At 35.5% G+C, this 19,683-nt stretch overlaps 1 protein-coding gene and 1 pseudogene across 1 annotated transcript in view; both read left to right on the top strand.

Moving 5' to 3' along the window:
* Positions 1 to 19,683, top strand: part of CCDC178 (coiled-coil domain containing 178) — a 397,121-nt gene that overhangs the window by 8,105 nt on the left and 369,333 nt on the right. Inside the window, exon 3 of the mRNA XM_064578794.1 lies at positions 1,951 to 2,090. Coding sequence (XP_064434864.1) covers positions 1,951 to 2,090 — 140 coding nt within the window. The remainder of the gene's footprint in view (positions 1 to 1,950; positions 2,091 to 19,683) is intronic.
* Positions 11,643 to 11,711, top strand: LOC123841287 (U4 spliceosomal RNA; annotated as a pseudogene).

A 19,683-nucleotide genomic window follows, 5' to 3' on the forward strand; every position in this document is an offset into this window, starting at 1 on the left:
CCGAAAAATGTTAAATGAGTCATTACTATCCTTTTTTCTCCACATTTAATGAAGCAAACAAGTGTTTTGAGTATAAGGACAACTGCCTGGTTGTTAAATGTGTTTTAAAACTTTCTTATTTCTAGAGGGAAGGGCAATGTGCCCTTATCAAGATATTTGGATAGGAGATCAATATGTAATTTTCACCAGCTTGTTCTTTAGTCCTATGACTATTATGGAGATGAAAATACATATCTATATATGAACTAAAGAGGAAAGATGGAATATAACACACAAAATATTCATAGCAAATATATGTGCTGAGTATAGAGCAAACTAAGATACATTAGAATATCAGGACTGATATCTTGAAGGAACAATCAAAATTCAAAAACAAATGAAAATATGAAGTATTTGAGATGCCCTGAAATATATTTTTAGGACTGCTTCTCTTTATTTTGCTATCTTTTTAAAAATATAAAAACAACCTTCAAAGTATAGCTTATACTCCAAAGCCAAGGAGACATAGTTCAAGACAGCTTTCTCACCTACCAGCTCTGTAGAAATGGACACATTATATAACTTAACTTCTCTAAGCCTTTGTTCCTTATCTATGAAATCAAGGTAATAATCCCATTTCACAAGATTGTTGTGAGGATTAAATAAAATGTGGAATCAAAAGTATTTAGCATAGTTCCATGATTGGCACATATTTTTAGTTTTTAAAAAATGTTAAAATATATATGTATATATAATATATGAGAGGGTAAATGCTTTTGTTTATAAGTGAAGGAGACACTATTTTCACAGAGATTGTGCTTTTGGAGGAGGGTATTATGAGACTTTATTTAAAAGATATTTAGGGGCGCCTGGGTGGCTCAGTCGTTAAGCTTCTGCCTTCGGCTCAGGTCATGATCCCATGGTCCTGGGATCGAGCCCTGCATTGGGTTCCCTGCTCAGCGGGAAGCCTGCTTCTCTCTCTCCCACTCCCCCTGCTTGTGTTCCCTCTCTCGCTGTCTCTCTTTCTCTGTCAAATAAATACATAAAATCTTTTTAAAAAAATATATTTAAAAGATTGCTGTTTAAATGTAGGTATTTACTGTCTCTGGGTTGGCAGTGAAACAAAAAAGCACAGGCAACAGTGTAAGTTCTATGTTCTTCAAGGTCAACTGAAATGAGGACACCACACTGTTCTCACTGAGGCACCAAGCCTATTTTGTGTCTTGCATTTAAGATCAGTGATTGCAGCTATAATCCAGCCCAACAGAGTCCTTAGAGGCAAAAGGACTGCAAGTAAGCACTTTGGTGGAGTTTCATGGACAACTTTGCTGTGCTTCTGCAACCTTCAGTTGATTCAGGACATGCCAGGATTAGAATCACTGAGGCACATCGGACTGAGTGGATTTTATGATGAGTACAACTTGAATGCTATAGTGGGAACATCAATCACTCTTTGCATGAGACTCCAATTTTCAGAAATGGAAGGTAGAAAATGAGGTTATTATAAGAATGAAGGGGACCTGCTTTTTTTTTTTTTTTTTTTCCCTAGCAAGAGAAATTCATGCTGGATTTAAAGAAGAACTTCTTCAATGCATGAGTGGTTGGATATTTACACTGGAAGATGTGGACTCTCTTTGAAGGGAGAATTTAAAATATATTTCAAAGTCATTTTTTAAGTGATCCAGGAACTACTTAGAAACAATTGGATTAACTGGTTTTCTGCCTTTTTTCTTTAGTTTTTTTTTTTTCAATGTTTAGTTCATGATGTTATGGAACACTTTATATAATTATATAATTTTAATACCATCATTATCATTCTATTACTTTCTGAAATATTTATCAATTTGTTTATTAAAGAAATTTAAAAAGTATTAGTATTAATGAAGCAGAATATTGTTTGTATATTCTGAACATCACAGTTTACTATTTTGTATGTAACTATTAACGAATTCTGTCTGCTTTATTTTTAAGGGGTGAATAAAGGCATTTACTTTAGCTATCCATGTCGACGTCAAAGCTGTGCTTTAGTAAACATCCCAGCACCATGTGTCAACAAAATGATTTCACACATTGAAGATTTGGAATCTAAAATACAAGAGCATTTGAAACGGGTAAGATTTAAAATGCTAACATTTTTGTAAACTCTATAGAGACTGTAAGGGCTGTTATTTATAGAGCTCAGGGAGTTTTTTTAATGATATTGGAATATTTTATAGAATTTTTGCTCAGTTGTGTAATTTACTAATCTAGACATGTTTTTGATAGTCTCACTTCATAAAGGTGAAACGACCTTACTAAATAGATTTTTTCCCTACCTCTTTGTTCCTTATCCGGAAGCAATCATGCTAAGTAGTAATTTCCATAAGCCACTTGACTAGTAAATTAAATAGTATTTACATTGTTTTTAGGAACACTAAACTGATTAGATGATTAGATGAGTAAATTGGTGTGTAGAAGGACAGCGTGCCCTTTTTAATGAGTTATTTTGTTCTAAAGAAATGCTTAATAGGTCTGTTGAAAGAGAATGTAATGATTCTTTCTTTTTAACCTGTTTGCCTTTATTATTCTTAAGGGACTTCAATCTTGAAATCACTGTAACTTTCGGTTATCTTCAGATGATTTAGGGATGATAAATACCTTCTCATACCTTTTATTAAGATTATTCTGAACAATTAGTGCAAAATTAGATTGCCCAAGCAGGAGGATGAGTTTGTGCTATTTCGCTTCCCTCACCACCGTTATTGGATCTGGCTCTGAGAAAGTTCTGATGGAGCAGTCATGATGCTTGAAGTAGGGTGATGTCTCCTTCAAGAGGCATTAGAGTTCAGTCCTTAAAATTGCAGACTTTAGAGCCACATGATCTGTGACCTTAGATAAAAATGGAGGTAATGACATTGTGTTGGACAAAATGCTAGCATATGATATGCACTCAATATATATTAGCTATTGTTATTTCTATAATATTATCATTTTATATTAGTATTATATTTATTTGTATTTATTATATTTATTTTTGTTCCTTCTTTGTTTCTCCAAATCAGCATACCTTTACAGAAAATGCTTTGTGTGTCATAGGTCTGATGGTGTCCTGGGCTTTGAGAAATACTATTAAGTAGATAGAAGAGAATTAATCTTTATTGATATGATATGCTGTATACTTCACATGTTTTTTTAATTAATGATTAGGCTTTTTTTAAATAATGAAAATAGATTTACAGGTGTTTTAATAATTCCAATAGCTGTGATTATAATAGCTATAGTATAATAGCTATATTAATAATTATAATTGCTCAAAACTATTTTTAAATGGTTATTCTTTTTTTTCTTAAAGATTTTATTTATTCATTTGACACCGAGAGAGAGAACCCACAAGCAGGGGGAGTGGGAGAGGGAGAAGCAGGCTCCTGGCTGAGCAGGGAGCCCGATGCAGGGCTCGATCCCAGGACCCTGGGATCATGACCTGAGCCGAAGGCAGAAGTTTAACCAACTGAGCCACCCAGGTGCCCCTTAAATGGTTATTCTTTTATCTAATTGATAGATGGGGAAATAACAATTTAAACAGTTAAGAAACTTGTCCAAGATCACAAGACAGAATTGGGATTTGAACCCACTGTCTGTTATCAAAACCCATGTTTTTTATGCAATCCCACTTGGGATTCTGAGCAGCTGATAAACTGTTAAACACTATGGATAATAGGCCAGCTAAAAGATTACCTTAGATAAAATAATTCACAAAGTAAACAGATATTTTATAGCTTATCTTCAGGAAAACTGAAAAAAAGAGCATTTCTTATGTAAATATGTTATGAAAATGAGCCAGCTGAATAAATAAAAAGGCCTTATAAAGACCAGGATCTTGGGGCACCTGGGTGGCTCAGTCGGTTAAACATCTGCCTTCGGCTCAGGTCATGATCCCAGCGTCCTGGGATGGAGCCCTGTATCAGGCTCCCTGCTCAGCGGGAAGCCTGCTTCTGCCTGTCCCACTCCCCCTGCTTGTGCTATCACTAGCACGAGTGTGCTCTCTCAAATAAATTTAAAAAATTAAAAAAAAAAAAAAAAGACCAGCATCAGAGTGACTTGCTTTTTGCTGTCTTTTGGTGCTTAGCTTAGAGCCTGATACATAGTAGGTGCTCAATAAATGTCTGTTGAATGGGAAAAAAATGAGGACCTGAAGCAGAACCTTTCTTTTCTAGATACATCTGAGACACCTATCCACCCAATACAGGAAAGAGCTACCATTTACCAAGCATCTACGATTTTCTAGGGGCATCTGGGTGGCGCAGTTGGTTAAGCATCTGACTTGGTTTCACCTCAGGTCCTGATCTCAGGGTCCTGAGATCTAGCCCCATGTTGGGCTCTATGCTCAGCGCAGTGTCTGCTTGAGATTCTCTCTCTCCCTCTGCCTCTGCCGCTACCCCCTGCGCCTGCAATCTCTCTCTTTCCCTCTCAAATAAAAAATCTTTAAAAAAAAGTAAAAAAACAAAAACATCTGCTATTTTCTAGTCACTTACCAAATATATATTTCTGTTTTTGTACCTCACAGGAATCCTATTTTATTGGTAAAAATTCTAATATTCAGGGATGTCCAATAATTTATACATCATCATACAGGTAGTAAGCATTAGAGTTAGAATTTGAATCGAGTTCCTTCTGACACAAAATCCCCTTTCAGTTTTTATTTTGTAATCCTTAAGGGCAAGAGAAGGCCTTAATTCCCACATTGACATGGGATGTTAGTTAGTACTTTGACAACATGAAGTACACAAATAACAATGTCAGATAAATACACTTCTAGACAAAAACTGTAATAATGATAATGATGTGTTAACAAGTAAATATACACATAAACATTATTTGAAAGATTGTGAAATGAATGCTCATAACTTTCTAAAAAAAAATTCAGGACTTATTTTAGGCTTTTTCTACTTTCTAAATTTAAAAAAAATGTTATTTTATTTTGACTACATATTTGGTAGTTAGATTTGCTAGTGTTGAACTGATAAAAGAGTATAGTTATAGAGTGTATTTATTTGTTTCTTATGCTATATTTTTTGTTTAGGTCACCACAACTATTCAACTATTGATTAGACATTTAATTATATTTGAATTAATATTTTGGGAATGAAATGGTACCACCTATCTTATTTAAAGATGAATATTTTTTTTTCTCTGACTAACCTACCAAAATGAAAAGAACTTTAAAATATTACTTGGAAAAATGAACTTTTAGTAGTACTGGTTAGACAACTTTATATTCATAGTCTTTATTGAAAATTTTTTTTCTTTTTTCTTTTTTTGATTTTATTTTATTATGTTATATTAATCACCATACATTACATCATTAGTTTTTGATGTAGAGTTCCATGAACCATTATTTGCATATAACACCCAGTGCTCCATTCAATACATGCCCTCTTTAATACCCATCACCAGGCTAACCCATCCCCCTCCCCTCTAGAACCCTCAGTTTGTTTCTCAGAGTCCATAGTCTCTCATGGTTCATCTCCCCCTCCAATTCCCCCCTTCATTTTTCCCTTCCTACTATTTTTTTTTTTTAACATAAATGTATTATTTGTTTCAGAGGTACAGGTCTGTGATTCAACAGTCTTACGCAATTCATAGCATTCACCATAGCACATACCCTCCCCAGTGTCCATCACCCAGCCACCCCATCCCTCCCACCCCCCACCACTCCAACAACCCTCAGTTTGTTTCCTGAGATTAAGAATTCCTCATATCGGGGGCACCTGGGTGGCTCAGTCGTTAAGCGTCTGCCTTCGGCTCAGGTCATGATCCCAGGGTCCTGGGATCGAGCCCTGCATCGGGCTCCCTGCTCGGTGGGAAGCCTGCTTCTCCCTCTCCCACTTCCCCTGCTTGTGGTTCCCTCTCTCGCTGTGTCTCTCTCTATCAAATAAATAAAATCTTTAAAAAAAAAAAAGAATTCCTCATATCAATGAGATTATATGATACATGTCTTTCTCTGATTGACTTATTTCGTTTAGCATAATACCCTCCAGTTCCATCCACATCGTTGCAAATGGCAAGATTTCGGGGGTTTTTGATGGCTTCATAATATTCCACTCTATAAATATATACCACATCTTCTTTATCCATTCATCTGTCGATGGACATTTTGGCTCTTTCCATTGTTTGGCTATTGTGGACATTGCTGCTATAAACCTTGGGGTGCACATACACCTTTGGATCACTACATTTGCATCTTTGGGGTCAGTACCCAGTAGTGCAATTGCTGGGTCATAGGGTAGCACTATTTTCAACTTTTTCATGAACCTCCATACTGTTTTCCAGAGTGGCTGCACCAGCTTGCATTCCCACCAACAGTGTGGGAGGGTTCCCCTTTCTCTGCATCCTCGCCAACATCTGTCATTTCCTGACATGTTGATTTTAGCCATTCTGACTGGTGTGTGGTGGTATCTCATTGAGGTTTTGATTTGAATTTCCCTGATGCCGAGCGATGTTGAGCACTTTTTCATGTGTCTGCTGGCCATTTGGATGTCTTCTTTGGAGAAATGTCTGTTCATGCCTTCTGCCCATTTCTTGATTGGATCATTTGTTCTTTTGAGTTGAGTTTGATAAGTTCTTTATAGATTTTGGATACTAGCCCTTTATCTGATATGTCATTTGCAAATATCTTCTCCCATTCTGTCGGTTGTCTTTTGGTTTTGTTGACTGTTTCTTTTGCTGTGCAAAAGCTTTTTATCTCAATGAAGTCCCAATAGTTCATTTTTGCCCTTGCTTCCGTTGCCTTTGGCGATGTTTCTAGGAAGAAGTTGCTGTGGCTCAGGTCAAAGAGGTTGCTGCGGCTCAGGTCAAAGAGGTTGTTGCCTGTGTTCTCCTCTAGGATTTTGATGGACTCCTGTCTCACATTGAGGTCTTTCAACCATTTTGAGTCTATTTTTGTGTGTGGTGTAAGGAAATGGTCCCGTTTCATTCTTCTGCATGTGGCTGTCCAATTTTCCCAACACCATTTATTGAAGAGACTGTCTTTGTTCCATTGGACATTCTTTCCTGCTTTGTCAAAGATGAGTTGACCATAGAGTTGAGGGTCCATTTCTGGGCTCTCTATTCTTTTCCATTGATCTATGTGTCTGTTTTTGTGCCAGTACCATACTGTCTTGATGATGACAGCTTTGTAATAGAGCTTGAAGTATGGAATTGTGATGCCGCCAGCTTTGCTTTTTTTTTTTTTCAACATTCCTCTGGCTATTCGGGCTCTTTTCTGGTTCCATACAAATTTTAGGATTATTTGTTCCATTTCTTTGAAAAAAGTTGATGGTATTTTGATGGGGATTGCATTAAATGTGTAGATTATTCCAGGTAGCGTTGACATCTATCTTCACAATATTTGTTCTTCCAATCAATGAGCATGGAACGTTTTTTCCATTTCTTTGTGTCTTCCTCAATTTCTTTCATGAGTATTTTATAGTTTCTGAGTGCAGATTCTTTGCCTCTTTGGTTATATTTATTCCTAGGTATCTTATGATTTTGGGTGCAATTGTAAATGGGATCGACTCCTTAATTTCTCTTTTTTGTCTTGTTGTTGGTGTATAGGAATGCTACTGATTTCTGTGGATTGATTTTATATCCTGCCACTTTACTGAATTCCTGTATGAGTTCTAGCAGTTTTGGGGTGGAGTCTTTTGGGTTTTTCACATAAAGTATCCTATCATCTGCAAAGAGTGAGAGTTTGACTTCTTCTTTGCCAATTTGGATGCCTTTGATTTCTTTTTGTTGTCTGATTGCTGTGGCTAGGACTTCTAATACTCTGTTGAATAGCAGTGGTGATAGTGGACATCCCTGCTGTGTTCTTGACCTTAAGGGGAAAGCTCTCAGTGTTTCCCCATTGAGAATGATATTCGCTGTGGGTTTTTCATAGATGGCTTTTATGATATTGAGGTATGTGCCCTCTAACCCTATACTCTGAAGAGTTTTGATCAGGAAAGGATGCTGTACTTTGTCAAATGCTTTTTCTGCATCTGTTGAGAGGATCATATGATTCTTGTTCTTTCTTTTGTTAATGTATTGTATCACATTGATTGATTTGCACATGTTGAACCAACTTTGCAGCCCAGGAATAAATCCCACTTGGTCGTGGTGAATAATCCTTTTAATGTACTGTTGGATCCTATTGGCTAGTATTTTGGTGAGGATTTTCACATCCATGTTCATCAGGGATATTGGTCTGTAATTCTCCTTTTTGATGGGGTCTTTGTCTTATTGTGGGATCAAGATAATCCTGGCCTCATAAAATGAGTTTGGAAGTTTTCCTTCCATTTCTATTTTTCAGAACATTTTCAGAAGAATAGGTATTAATTCTTTAAATGTTTGGTAGAATTCTCCTGGGAAGCCATCTGGCCCTGGGCTTTTGTTTTTTGGGAGATTTTTCATGACTGCTTCAATTTCCTTAGTGGTTATAGGTCTGTTCAGGTTTTCTATTTCTTCCTGGTTCAGTTTTGGTAGTTTATTCATCTCTAGGAATGCATCCATTTCTTCCAGATTTTCTAATTTGTTGGCATATAGTTGCCCATAATATGTTCTTATAATTGTTTGTATTTCTTTGGTGTTGGTTTTGATCTCTCCTCTTTCATTCATGATTTTATTTATTTGGGTCATTTTTCTTTTTGGTAAGTCCGGCCAAGGGTTTATCAATCTTATTAATTCTTTCAAAGAACCAGCTCCTAGTTTCATTGATCTGTTCTACTGTTCTTTTGGTTTCTATTTCATTGATTTCTGCTCTGATCTTTACTATTTCTTTTCTCCTGCTGGGTTTAGGCTTTATTTGCTGTTCTTTCTTCAGCTCCTTTAGGTGTAGGGTTATGTTGTGTATTTGTGACCTTTCTTGTTTCTTTTTTTTTTTTTTTTAAAGATTTTATTTATTTATTTGACAGAGACAGAGACAGCGAGAGCAGGAACACAAGCAGGGGGAGTGGGAAAGGGAGAAGCAGGCTTCCCGCCGAGCAGAGAGCCCGATGTGGGACTCGATCCCAGGACTCTGGGATCATGACCTGAGCCGAAGGCAGCCGCTTAATGACTGAGCCACCCAGGCGCCCATGAGACCTTTCTTGTTTCTTGAGAAAGGCTTGTATTACTATATACTTTCCTCTTAGGACAGCCTTTGCTGCATCCCAAAGATTTTGAACAGTTCTGTTTTCATTTTCATTTGTTTCCATGAATTTTTTTAATTCTTTAATTTCCTGGTTGACCCATTCATTCTTTAGTATGATGCTCTTTAGCCTCCATGTATTTGAGTTCTTTCTGACTTTCCTCTTGTGGTTGAGTTCTAGTTTCAAAGCATTGTGGTCCAAAAATATGCAGGGAATGATCCCAGTCTTTTGGTACCAGTTGAGACCTGATTTGTGACCTAGGATGTGATCGATTCTGGAGAATGTTCCATGGGAACTAGAGAAGAATGTGTATTCTGTTGCTTTGGGATGGAATGTTCTGAATATATCTGTGAAGTCCATTTGTTCCAGTGTGTCATTTAAAGTCTTTATTTCCTTGTTGATCTTTTGCTTAGATCTGTCCATTTCAGTCAGGGGGGTGTTAAAGTCCCCTACTATTATTGTATTTCTGTCGATGTGTTTCTTTGATTTTGTTATTAATTGGCTTATATAATTGGCTGCTCCCATGTTAGGGGCATAGATATTATTTACAATTGTTAGATCTTCTTGTTGGATAGACCCTTTAAGTAGGATATAGTGTCCTTCCTCATCTCTTATTACAGTCTTGGGTTTAAAATCTAATTTGTCTGATATAAGGATTGCCACCCCAGCTTTCTTTTGGTGTCCATTAACATGGTAAATGGTTTTTCACCCCTTCACTTTCAATCTGGAGGTGTCTTTGGGTCTAAAATGAGTCTCTTGCAGACAGCATATCGATGGGTCTTATATTTTATCTAATCTGATACCCTGTGTCTTTTGGTTGGGGAATTGAGCCCATTTACATTCAGGGTGACTATTGAAAGATATGAATTTACTGCCATTGTATTGCCTATGAGGTGACTGTTACTGTATATTGTCTCTGTTCCTTTCTGGTCTATGTTACTTTTAGGCTCTCTCTTTGCTTAGAGGACCCCTTTCAATATTTCTTGTAGGGCTGGTTTCGTGTTTGCAAATTCCTTTAGTTTCTGTTTGCCCTGGAAGCTTTTTTATCTCTCCTTCTATTTTCAATGACAGCCTAGCTGGATATAGTATTCTTGGCTGAATATTTTTCTCATTTAGTGCTCTGAATATATCATGCCAGTCTTTTTTGGCCTGCCAGGTCTCTGTGGATAGGTCTGTTGCCAATCTAGTATTTCTACCATTGTAGGTTACAGATCTCTTGTCCCAAGCTGCTTTCAGGATTTTCTCTTTGTCTCTGAGACTTGGAAGTTTTACTATTAGATGTCGGGGTTTTGACCTATTTTTATTGATTTTGAGGGGGTTTCTCTGTGCCTCCTGGATTTTGATGCCTGTTTCCTTCCCCAAATTAGGGAAGTTCTCTGGTATAATTTGCTCCAATATACCTTCTGCCCCTCTCTCTCTCTTTCTTCTTCTTCTGGGATCCCAATTATTCTTATATTGTTTCGTATTATGGTATCACTTATCTCTCGAATTCTGCCCTCGTGATCCAGTAGTTGTTCATCTCTTTTTTTCTCAGCTTCTTTTTTTCCATCATTTAGTTTTCTATATCACTAATTCTCCCTTCTGTCTCATTTATCCTAGCAGTTAGAGCCTCCATTTTTGATTGTACCTCATTAATAGCCTTTTTGATTTCGACTCGGTTAGATTTAGTTCATTTATTTCTCCAGAAAGGGTTTCTCTAATATCTTCCATGCTTTTTTCAAGCCCAGCTGGTATCTTTAAAATCATCATTCTGAACTCTAGTTCCGAAATCTTACTAATTTCCATATTGATTAGGTCCCTGGCAGTCGGTACTGCCTCTTGTTCTTTTTTTTTTTTTTTTTTGAGGTGATTTTTTCCGTCTTGTCATTTTGTCCAGAGGAGAATAGATGACTGAGAGAACAAAATGCTAACAGGGTAACAATGACTCCAGAAAAATATACAGTAAACAAATCAGAAGAGACCTGAAACCAAGGAAAAAGAAAAGGAAAGAAAGAAAAAAGAAAAAAGAAAAAGAAAAAGATTAAAAAAAAAAGGAATATGATCAAATATGATCAGGCTGGTGAATAGATCAGTGCCACATACTAGATTTGGGGTGTATTTTGGTCTGTTTGAAAAACTGCCTCCCAAAATTTTAAAGAAAGAAAAACTTATATATATACAAAAATAAGGATAAATACAATGAAGGGATGGAATATGAGTGTAAAGATGGAAATTATAAAACAATTTATAAAAGGAATTGATAAGATAAGGAGTTGGTTGAAAAAAGAAAGAGAATTAAAAAAAAAAAAAAAGGAGAGAATGTGAACAAAGCCGTACACTAGAGATTTAGGTTATATTTTGGTCTGTTAGAAGCAACTGTATCCCAAAATTTTAAAGAGAGAACAATTTATATATATACCAAAAATAAGGTTAACTACTATGAAGGGATAGAATATGACTCTAAAAATGAAAAATAAAAATATATTACTCTAAAAATGAAAAATAAAAAATATTTTTTAAAAAGGGATTGATAAGAAATTGGTTGAAAAAGGGAAAAAGAGCTTTGCACAGTGGCAGTATCGTAGCCAATGAGGTTTATCCGAGGTGCGATTATTGCTAATTTAAAAGGGAAAAAGAAAAATTTAAAAAAAAAAAAGAAAAAAATTTAAAAAATTAACTTTGAAAGACTAAAGAATCATGGTAAAAACGCCATGAATTCTATGTGCAGTATTCCCCTAGTGCTGGAGTTCTGTCGTTCTCATTGATCGGTAAACTTGGTCTTGGCTCGCTATTCTTGCTGATCTTCTGGGGGAGGGGCCTGTTGCAGTGGTTCTCAAATGTCTTTGCTGGAGGCAGAATTGCCCTGCCCTTACCAGGGGCTGGGCTAAATAATCTGCTCGGGTTTGCTCTCTGGAGCTTTTGTTCCCTGCAAGCTTTCCGCACAGCTTTGGAGAATGAGAGTGAAAATGGCGGCCTCCCAATCTCCCTCCCGGAGGAGCCGAGAACTCGGGGCCCCACTCCTCAGTGCACCCCCAGAGAAAAGCAGTCAATCACTCCTGTCTCCCCAGTCTCCTGCTGCACTCCATGCTCACCTGGCCTGTGACCAAGCATTTCTATCTCTGGCACATGACCCCGTGTGGAGTCTCCAAACCCAGCAGAGTCCTGTGGTGCACTCCCTCACCGCTTCTCCCGGGGGAGGAAGGAGAGTCTCCCTGGATCTGCTGCTTGTTGGGTCCCTGCTGGAAGATCAGTGGCCCGATTGTGCCGCGGGTCACGGTTTATGGCCACCTGGAGCTGAGAGCCCACTCCTCGGCTCCATCTCTACAACCGGCTTCCCTGCTCGATACCTGGGAGCACTGCCAGACTCAGGCACCCCTGGTCTTTCTGTGACCCTGAGGGTCCTGAGACCACACTGTCCCAGCGAGGGTTCCACCCCTGTTCAGCCACTGGAGTGACGTCCCTCAGCAGAGCAGGCTTCTAAAAGTTCTGATTTTGTGCTCCACAGCTCTATCACTTGCTGGTAGCAGCTGATGGAGGCTCCCTCCCCTCACGGTCTATCTTCCCATATATCGCCTCACATTCACTTCTCTGCATGTTCTACCTTCCAGAAAGTGGTCACTTTTCTGTTCAGAGAGTTGCTGCTATTCTTTTCTGTAATCTCCTGTTAAGTTCGTAGGTGTTCAGAATGGTTTGATACCTATCTAGCTGAATTCCTGGGACCACAGGAAATTTAGGTCTCCTACTCCTCCGCCATCTTTCTCCTCTTCCTCTTTATTGAAAAATTTAAAGAAAATTAAGAAATAGGACTTGAAGGAAATTTTAAAAATATAGCTTGTGATTTTTTTTACTTTTTTAAAAGATTATTTATTTGAGAGAGAGAGAGAGCGAGAGAATGAGCACGAGAGGGGGGAGGGTCAGAGGAAGAAGTAGACTCCCCGCCAAACAAGGAGCCTGTGTGGGACTCAATCCCAGGACTGCAGGATCATGACTGAGCCGAAGGCGGTCGTTCAACCAACTGAGCCACCCAGGCGCCCATAGCTTGTGATTTTTTTGATAAACAAAAGCTGCTAGGATCTGTTACTTCCAAAAAGGTAAACATATGTGGGTTTTTGTGAAAAGATTATGTATTATATTTTCCTGTAGATCATAATTCAGAATTTAAATCTAAGCATAAAATCTAGTTTCAAGTAGAGTAGGTTACTTGTGTTAGAAATAGTTAAAGTATACAATTATTCCTGAGAAAATACCAAATTTTTGTAAATGTGTGGGTGCATTTTGATAATTCTAGAATGCCTGAACAAAATGCAGAAAAAGGACATTTCTTCTCAACATTTTTACCACTTAAAAGGAATTAATCTAATAAAAATTATCAGCTGATTGTATCTTTGGGAGGAGTTTATCATTTTTGAATTTTATTCATTCATTGTCTGTAGTCCCAGATACTGTCTTTACCTGTTGGGTTTTTCTTGGGGACTGCAAGGAGTACATTTATGATGGGTTTGGGGTAGAGTCAAAGACAAAGAGAAAGAAAGTGTTGCCCTTTCTAGGTCTGCAGTTTTTCTTCTTTTAATTGAAGTCTTTTCACTTCTGTCTAAATTGTCAATTGTATTTTTCTATAAACTGCTTGCTTTTTAAACAGCTTTATTGAGGTAATTTACATACCAAAAAGTTTGTCATTTAAAGTGTAGAATTCAGGAGCACCTGGGTGGCTCAGTCATTAAGCGCCTGCCTTCGGCTCAGGTCATGATCCCGGGGTCCTGGGATCGAGCCCCGCATTGGGTTCCCTGCTCAGTGGGAAGCCTGTTTCTCCCTCTCCCACTCCCCCTGCTTGTATTCTCTCTCTCTCTGTTTCTCTCTTTCTCTGTCAAATAAATAAATAAAATCTTAAAAAAAATAAAGTGTAGAATTCAGTGGTTTTTAGTGTATTTACAGAGTTGTGTAATCATTACCGTAATCACAAAAGACCACACATTGTATGATACCATTAATGTGAAATATTCTATATAGGTCACTCTGGAGAGACAGCACCTTAGTTTCCTAGGGCTAGGGGCTACTATTGATGGTTATGGGGTTTCTTTTGGGGAGAATGCTTGTTTTAATCAGGGTCATCTTAATCTTTTATTAGATAAAGCTTTATAAATAATTATAAAGCTGTCATCTACTTTGGGTATGGACTACATTAAATGAGTGAAAGATCAATCTTTTTTGGGTCAACCATTATAGTTTGTTTGTCCATTAAATCACAGTGGTTTCCATTATAGTCAGAATGAATACTGTCAAGCCTGTGGTTAACGGAGATGAATCTACCATAAGCTTGTCCATGCATTCATAGCAGTTTAATTGCAATTTTGAATTTTGAAAAGAAAATTCTTTAGAGTTACTATGAACATGTTCTCTATATTTATGCAAAGAATGAGAAAACATGGCAATATGTGGAAATAATTACCTGGATATCTTCCCATACAAGTTAAAGGTTTTGTTTTATTTCTCTTCTACCTATTTTTAAGACTGCCTAGAGATGGCTTTATTTAATTTGGAGTTTTCTCTACTGAACTGAAAATTTTTTCATTTAATCAATACAGATCATTAAAATGTTACCATGATTTGAAAGGATGACATAGAGAGAAAGGTATTTAGAAATCATTCTTTAAAATATAAAGAATGTATTTTACAAAAATAATAATATTGTTATCAATAACAGTGATAAAGCTAATACTGATTAGGTGCCTACTGTATATCATGTATGATTTCATTGAAAACTTATGGAAACCTTGTGAGTTAGAAACTGCCATTATCCGCATTTTCAGATGAGGAAACTGATTCCAGAGGTTAATTTCCCCCGAGATCACATAGTCAGTGGCAGAGCTAGCATCCAGACAGGTGGGTCTGAGATCTCAGAACATCCTGCTCTCCACCATGCTGTGTCATCTATTCCTGAGAGTATTTCACCTATGAGGACCAAAAAAAATATGACTGTTAAAATGCTTATGATTCCAATTATAAAATTTTGCTGTGCTTACACCATTTCATATATGTTTTCAATTCTGAAAAGTAATATTTAATCATCTAACCCTACTGACCAAATCTCTGATACTTTGAGTTCTCTAATTCTGTTAATTCTATTATATTCCATTTGAAACTTAAGGACACTCAAATCCTGAAATATTTATTATTTCCCATTCTGTCATCCCCATTTTCCTTTACTTCCTTGACTAAAGAATTCATCTCTTAAAACACTCACTAATTGGTATATCTGGTTCTTTACTTTTTTATCCTGCCATCCTTCTAGTCTGACAAAATGCCAGCCCTGATGAAATCTCTCTGATGGTCTGCCATCTCCACTCCTGCACCCCAGGCTGCTGAATAGTGCCAGAGAACATTACACAATAATCCCAATTTGAGATGTTATACATTCATTGTTTCCAACCTCAGTGGGACCTTTAATACTGCTCTCAAATTATTGCTTGTCAACCAGAACTTCCTCTAGTATTCTCTGTTGGCTACTCTAGTCCTCTTTTGTTCAAGTCTCCAAATCCTCTACCTTACTACTCATTCATCTCTTACTTCCGAAAGAAAATAGAAGGTATGATAACAGAAATGCTTCAAACTCTTGTTATCCCACTTATGAACATCCTTGAATTCCATAAATATTATTCCTTTTGTCCTTCCATGGAAAATTTCCTTCCCCCATCAGTGGCTACTCCCCTTACCTACATTCCATCTTCAGCTTTTATAAGGATCTTGTTCCATCAGGTGTTCATATCTATCTTCCAAATTTCTTTTTTTTTTCTTAACTTACTTCTGTCAACATTTACACTATTGATGTTTCTCTTGTTTTCAAGAATTTTTTTTTTAATCCCACACATATCTTTAAATATATCCCTTTTTCCTCTTTCTTCCTGTTTTACTTAACATCTGAAAAGGATTACCTAAATTTAGTATTTGTTTCCTCACCTCCCAATTGCTTATTTTTTCATTACAATCTGGATTTGGTCCCTATTACTCTAAAGAAAATATCTTCAGAAAAATAAAGCATTGTTTTTTCTATCTTTTGGTATAGGCATACATACACATACTCTTTCTCTCTCTGTCTCTTTGTCTCCCTCTAAAACTTTGTGGCTAGAACAAGCATTTATTTGATTACCATTGAGCAATTTGTTCTGAGCTCAGATGGGCAAATTTGTGAGTTCTTGTCTGTGGCCAATCATATGGATGTACACATCTGCTAACTTAACTGGAAATAGTGATTAAGATGGCCTCACACCCATGTCTAGGACAATGTTCTAGGAGGACAAATCTCAATGGGCAAGAGCTTAAAATATTTGCTTGTTTTATGTTTGCTCAAGTCCTACTGGCCAAAGCAAAGCAGATAATCAATCCCTCTTTTAATGTGGTAGAGTAGTAGATCAGTTTGTCCACTGACAGCATGATTAACAACCCATCCAATTGCAGACTATAATCACCAACTCCCCAAAAGTTTTATTCTATTATGGTATCATGCAGAGGTCCATGATTATATGTTCTGCAGCAGATCTGATGCAGATGAAGTTCTCTGGTTTCAGCTTCTTTTGACCTGATAGTCTGCTACCTTTGACCCCAAGAATATACATGTCTCCTTTGTACAAAATATATCAAAGACTTAAATGTAAGTGCTAAACCCATAAAACTCATAGAAGAAAACACAGAGGTAAATCTTCATGACCTGGGATTTTGCTATGAATTCTTAGATATGACACCAAAAGCATAAGTAACAAAAGAAAAAAAGGGTAAACTGAACTTCGTCAATATTAAAAATATGTATTTTGTACATCAAGGGACATTATCAAGAAAGTGAAACACAACCTACATAATGGGAGAAAATGTTTGCAAATCATATATTCATGTAGTCTGTGTCTGCTTGAAGCTTTGCATTAGCTTCTTCCAATTTTGCCTTTTGTTCCTCAAAATGTTTTAGTTGATAAGCTTTATCTTCAAAATGCCATTGTAATTCTACAGTATCTCTCAAATAGGCCTCGTGTTCTAAACAGGAATTTTATCTCAATTAAAAAAATTAAGAAAATTGGAACAAAGAACTTCAGTTAGTAATAATGTATCAATACTGCTTAAGTAATTGTAACAAATGTACTATCCTAATGTAAGATGTTAAAATAGGGAAAATGTGGTCCAGAATATGTATGAAATCTCTATATTATCTTTCCAACTTTTCTGTAAGTCTTAAACTGTTGTAAAATGAAGACTATTTTAATAAAACAATACTATTTAAGAGAACATAAAAATTAATTAAAGGAAAGTAAATGATGTTAAAGAAAAAAAATAATATGACCATGGCTTTGGGTTATGAGATTAAACCCAATCAGATAATTCTTGTGATACTTCAACTTCGCATGGCTTCTTAGAACTGTTACATAAATCAGCCCAATGGTAAGTTTCTGTAGTATGCAGGAGTGTGTTACCAGTTTCCAAAACCAAGGGATAATATTTTCCTAATTATTAATTAGCTTAGGATCTAATAATATACTCATTGAATGCTCATTCTCTTCTCTGCCTGTCTATCTTTTGTCCATTTTCTTTTGGGTTTATTTGGATTTTCTTATTGGCCTGTAGGAACAAATTACTACCTTTAGTTTGTTACCCTCTCAGTTTGATTTGTCTTTTTACTTTATGATATCTCTTAGTTAAAATAAGTTTTTAATTTTAATATACTTACATTTATCATTTTCCCTTTATTTGAAGTGTTTTGCATCATGTTTAACAACTCTTACTGCAGAGTCCTAAAAAAATTTTCTTATATATCTTCTAAAATTATAAAGTTTTTTGCTTGAGATTTATTTGTTGAACAACGTGAAATTGTTATTTTTGTGTGTAGACACAAAGAATGGAATAGGTAGTTATTTTCATTCATAAAAATATGAAAAATTACTTTTCTCAGCATTAATTTTGTTGCAAAATCCAGTCATTTCTTAGAAATCAGCTGTACAGTATCTATCCTATATCAAGTTTTCATATATGATTGTATCTATTCCTGACTCCATCATTCTACTGGTTAATTTTACCTATTACAATACCTTATTTTACTAAACACGCTTCATAATATGTTTTACTATCTGGTGTGGTGGTTCCCTCTTTTTTTCCCTTTTTATACTTCTTTGATTATTCTTGGTACATATACATTTTAGAATAAGCTTGTAATATTACATGTAAAATGTAATAGGATTTCAAACAACTGCATTCATCAGTTTTTTTATTATGTAGATGAATTTAGTCTCCTCAGAGTTTTTTAGATTCCATTAAATCTATTATACTGTTAGCATAAGAAAAGTTCAGCAGTGTAGCAAATAATGAAACTAGTTTAGAAGGGCAGTCTAAGTATGAGGTAATGAGGGAGATGGGCAAATTGATGAAAATTTAATGTTAAATTATTGGTTCTTTTACATATTAATATATATATAGTTTTCATTTAACATACATCTGTGTGTATATAAGTGTATATGCATATACATAGATATGGATAAATACATATAGATCAGTTGGCACACATAAATAAAGCATCCTATGCTTTCTGCCCATTTGCTTTAATTTTCTGCTAATTACTGTTCATATAGTTTTCCCAATTTTTTTCTTGTGTTTGTTAATTTTTATATATGTGTAGAAGTATTTTTTTATCTCTTTTATCTCTTTATCTCTTTTGTTACAAAATTTTTTTTCTGCTTGTACTAATTTTTAAATTATTTATAGTATTCTTTCATAGAGAAATTTGTATGTAAAATCAATCTGTTATCTGACAAATTTTGTATCATCTAACAAAATTTTCCTCATATCAAGATTATTAAAATATTTTACTATTTTCAGTACTTCCTTTTTTACACTTTGGCTTTTTCAAATCTGAAGTTTACTACTTTATGGCATGAGGCACGTACTTTATCTCTTCTAAATAATTGTTTAAACTATCCTTATATCATTTATTGACTTGTCCATCTCCCTTGATTTGTAATGTAAATTTTACAAAAAACTAAATTCTCATATATATGTCATACATATATATATTGTAAATTTTACAATAAACTAAATTCTCATATATATATCTCATATATATCTCATATATATTTGTAATGTAAATTTTACAATGAACTAAATTCTCATATATATAGATCTCATATATATCATATATATATAATGAAATGGTTACTATTTCAGTCTTTTTCATATTTGGATAACAATATTCTTATACTAAATTTCATCTTTTGATTTTTTTAATATTATGGAGAAATATATATATGCCTTGAATTTGTTATTATATCACTTTTATCCATTCCAGTATATGTTATATCTTAAGTAAATTTTCTTGTTTTTTTAATACTCTAATCTTTCCTCAAATATTTGTATACTTTTTTATTTTTTGTATTTATAAATGATGGACCAGACTGATAACTGGTTGTGAGCATAAGTTTTTTGCTGGTTTTGTTGGTTTTTTTGTTGCTATTATTTGTTTGCTTTTTAGCAGCTGTCAGAGCCTTCTTACATTAAAGGCTTTTATCCAGTAAATAAAATATTGTACTGGAATTCTTTGTAAATAGGAGGTAATATGTTTAGGAAAGGAAAT

This window comes from Mirounga angustirostris, unplaced genomic scaffold (genome assembly GCF_029215605.1).
Source record: "Mirounga angustirostris isolate CCGP_5_RB_7025 unplaced genomic scaffold, mMirAng1.0.hap1 SCAF_14, whole genome shotgun sequence".
Classification (NCBI taxonomy): Eukaryota; Metazoa; Chordata; class Mammalia; order Carnivora; family Phocidae; genus Mirounga; species Mirounga angustirostris.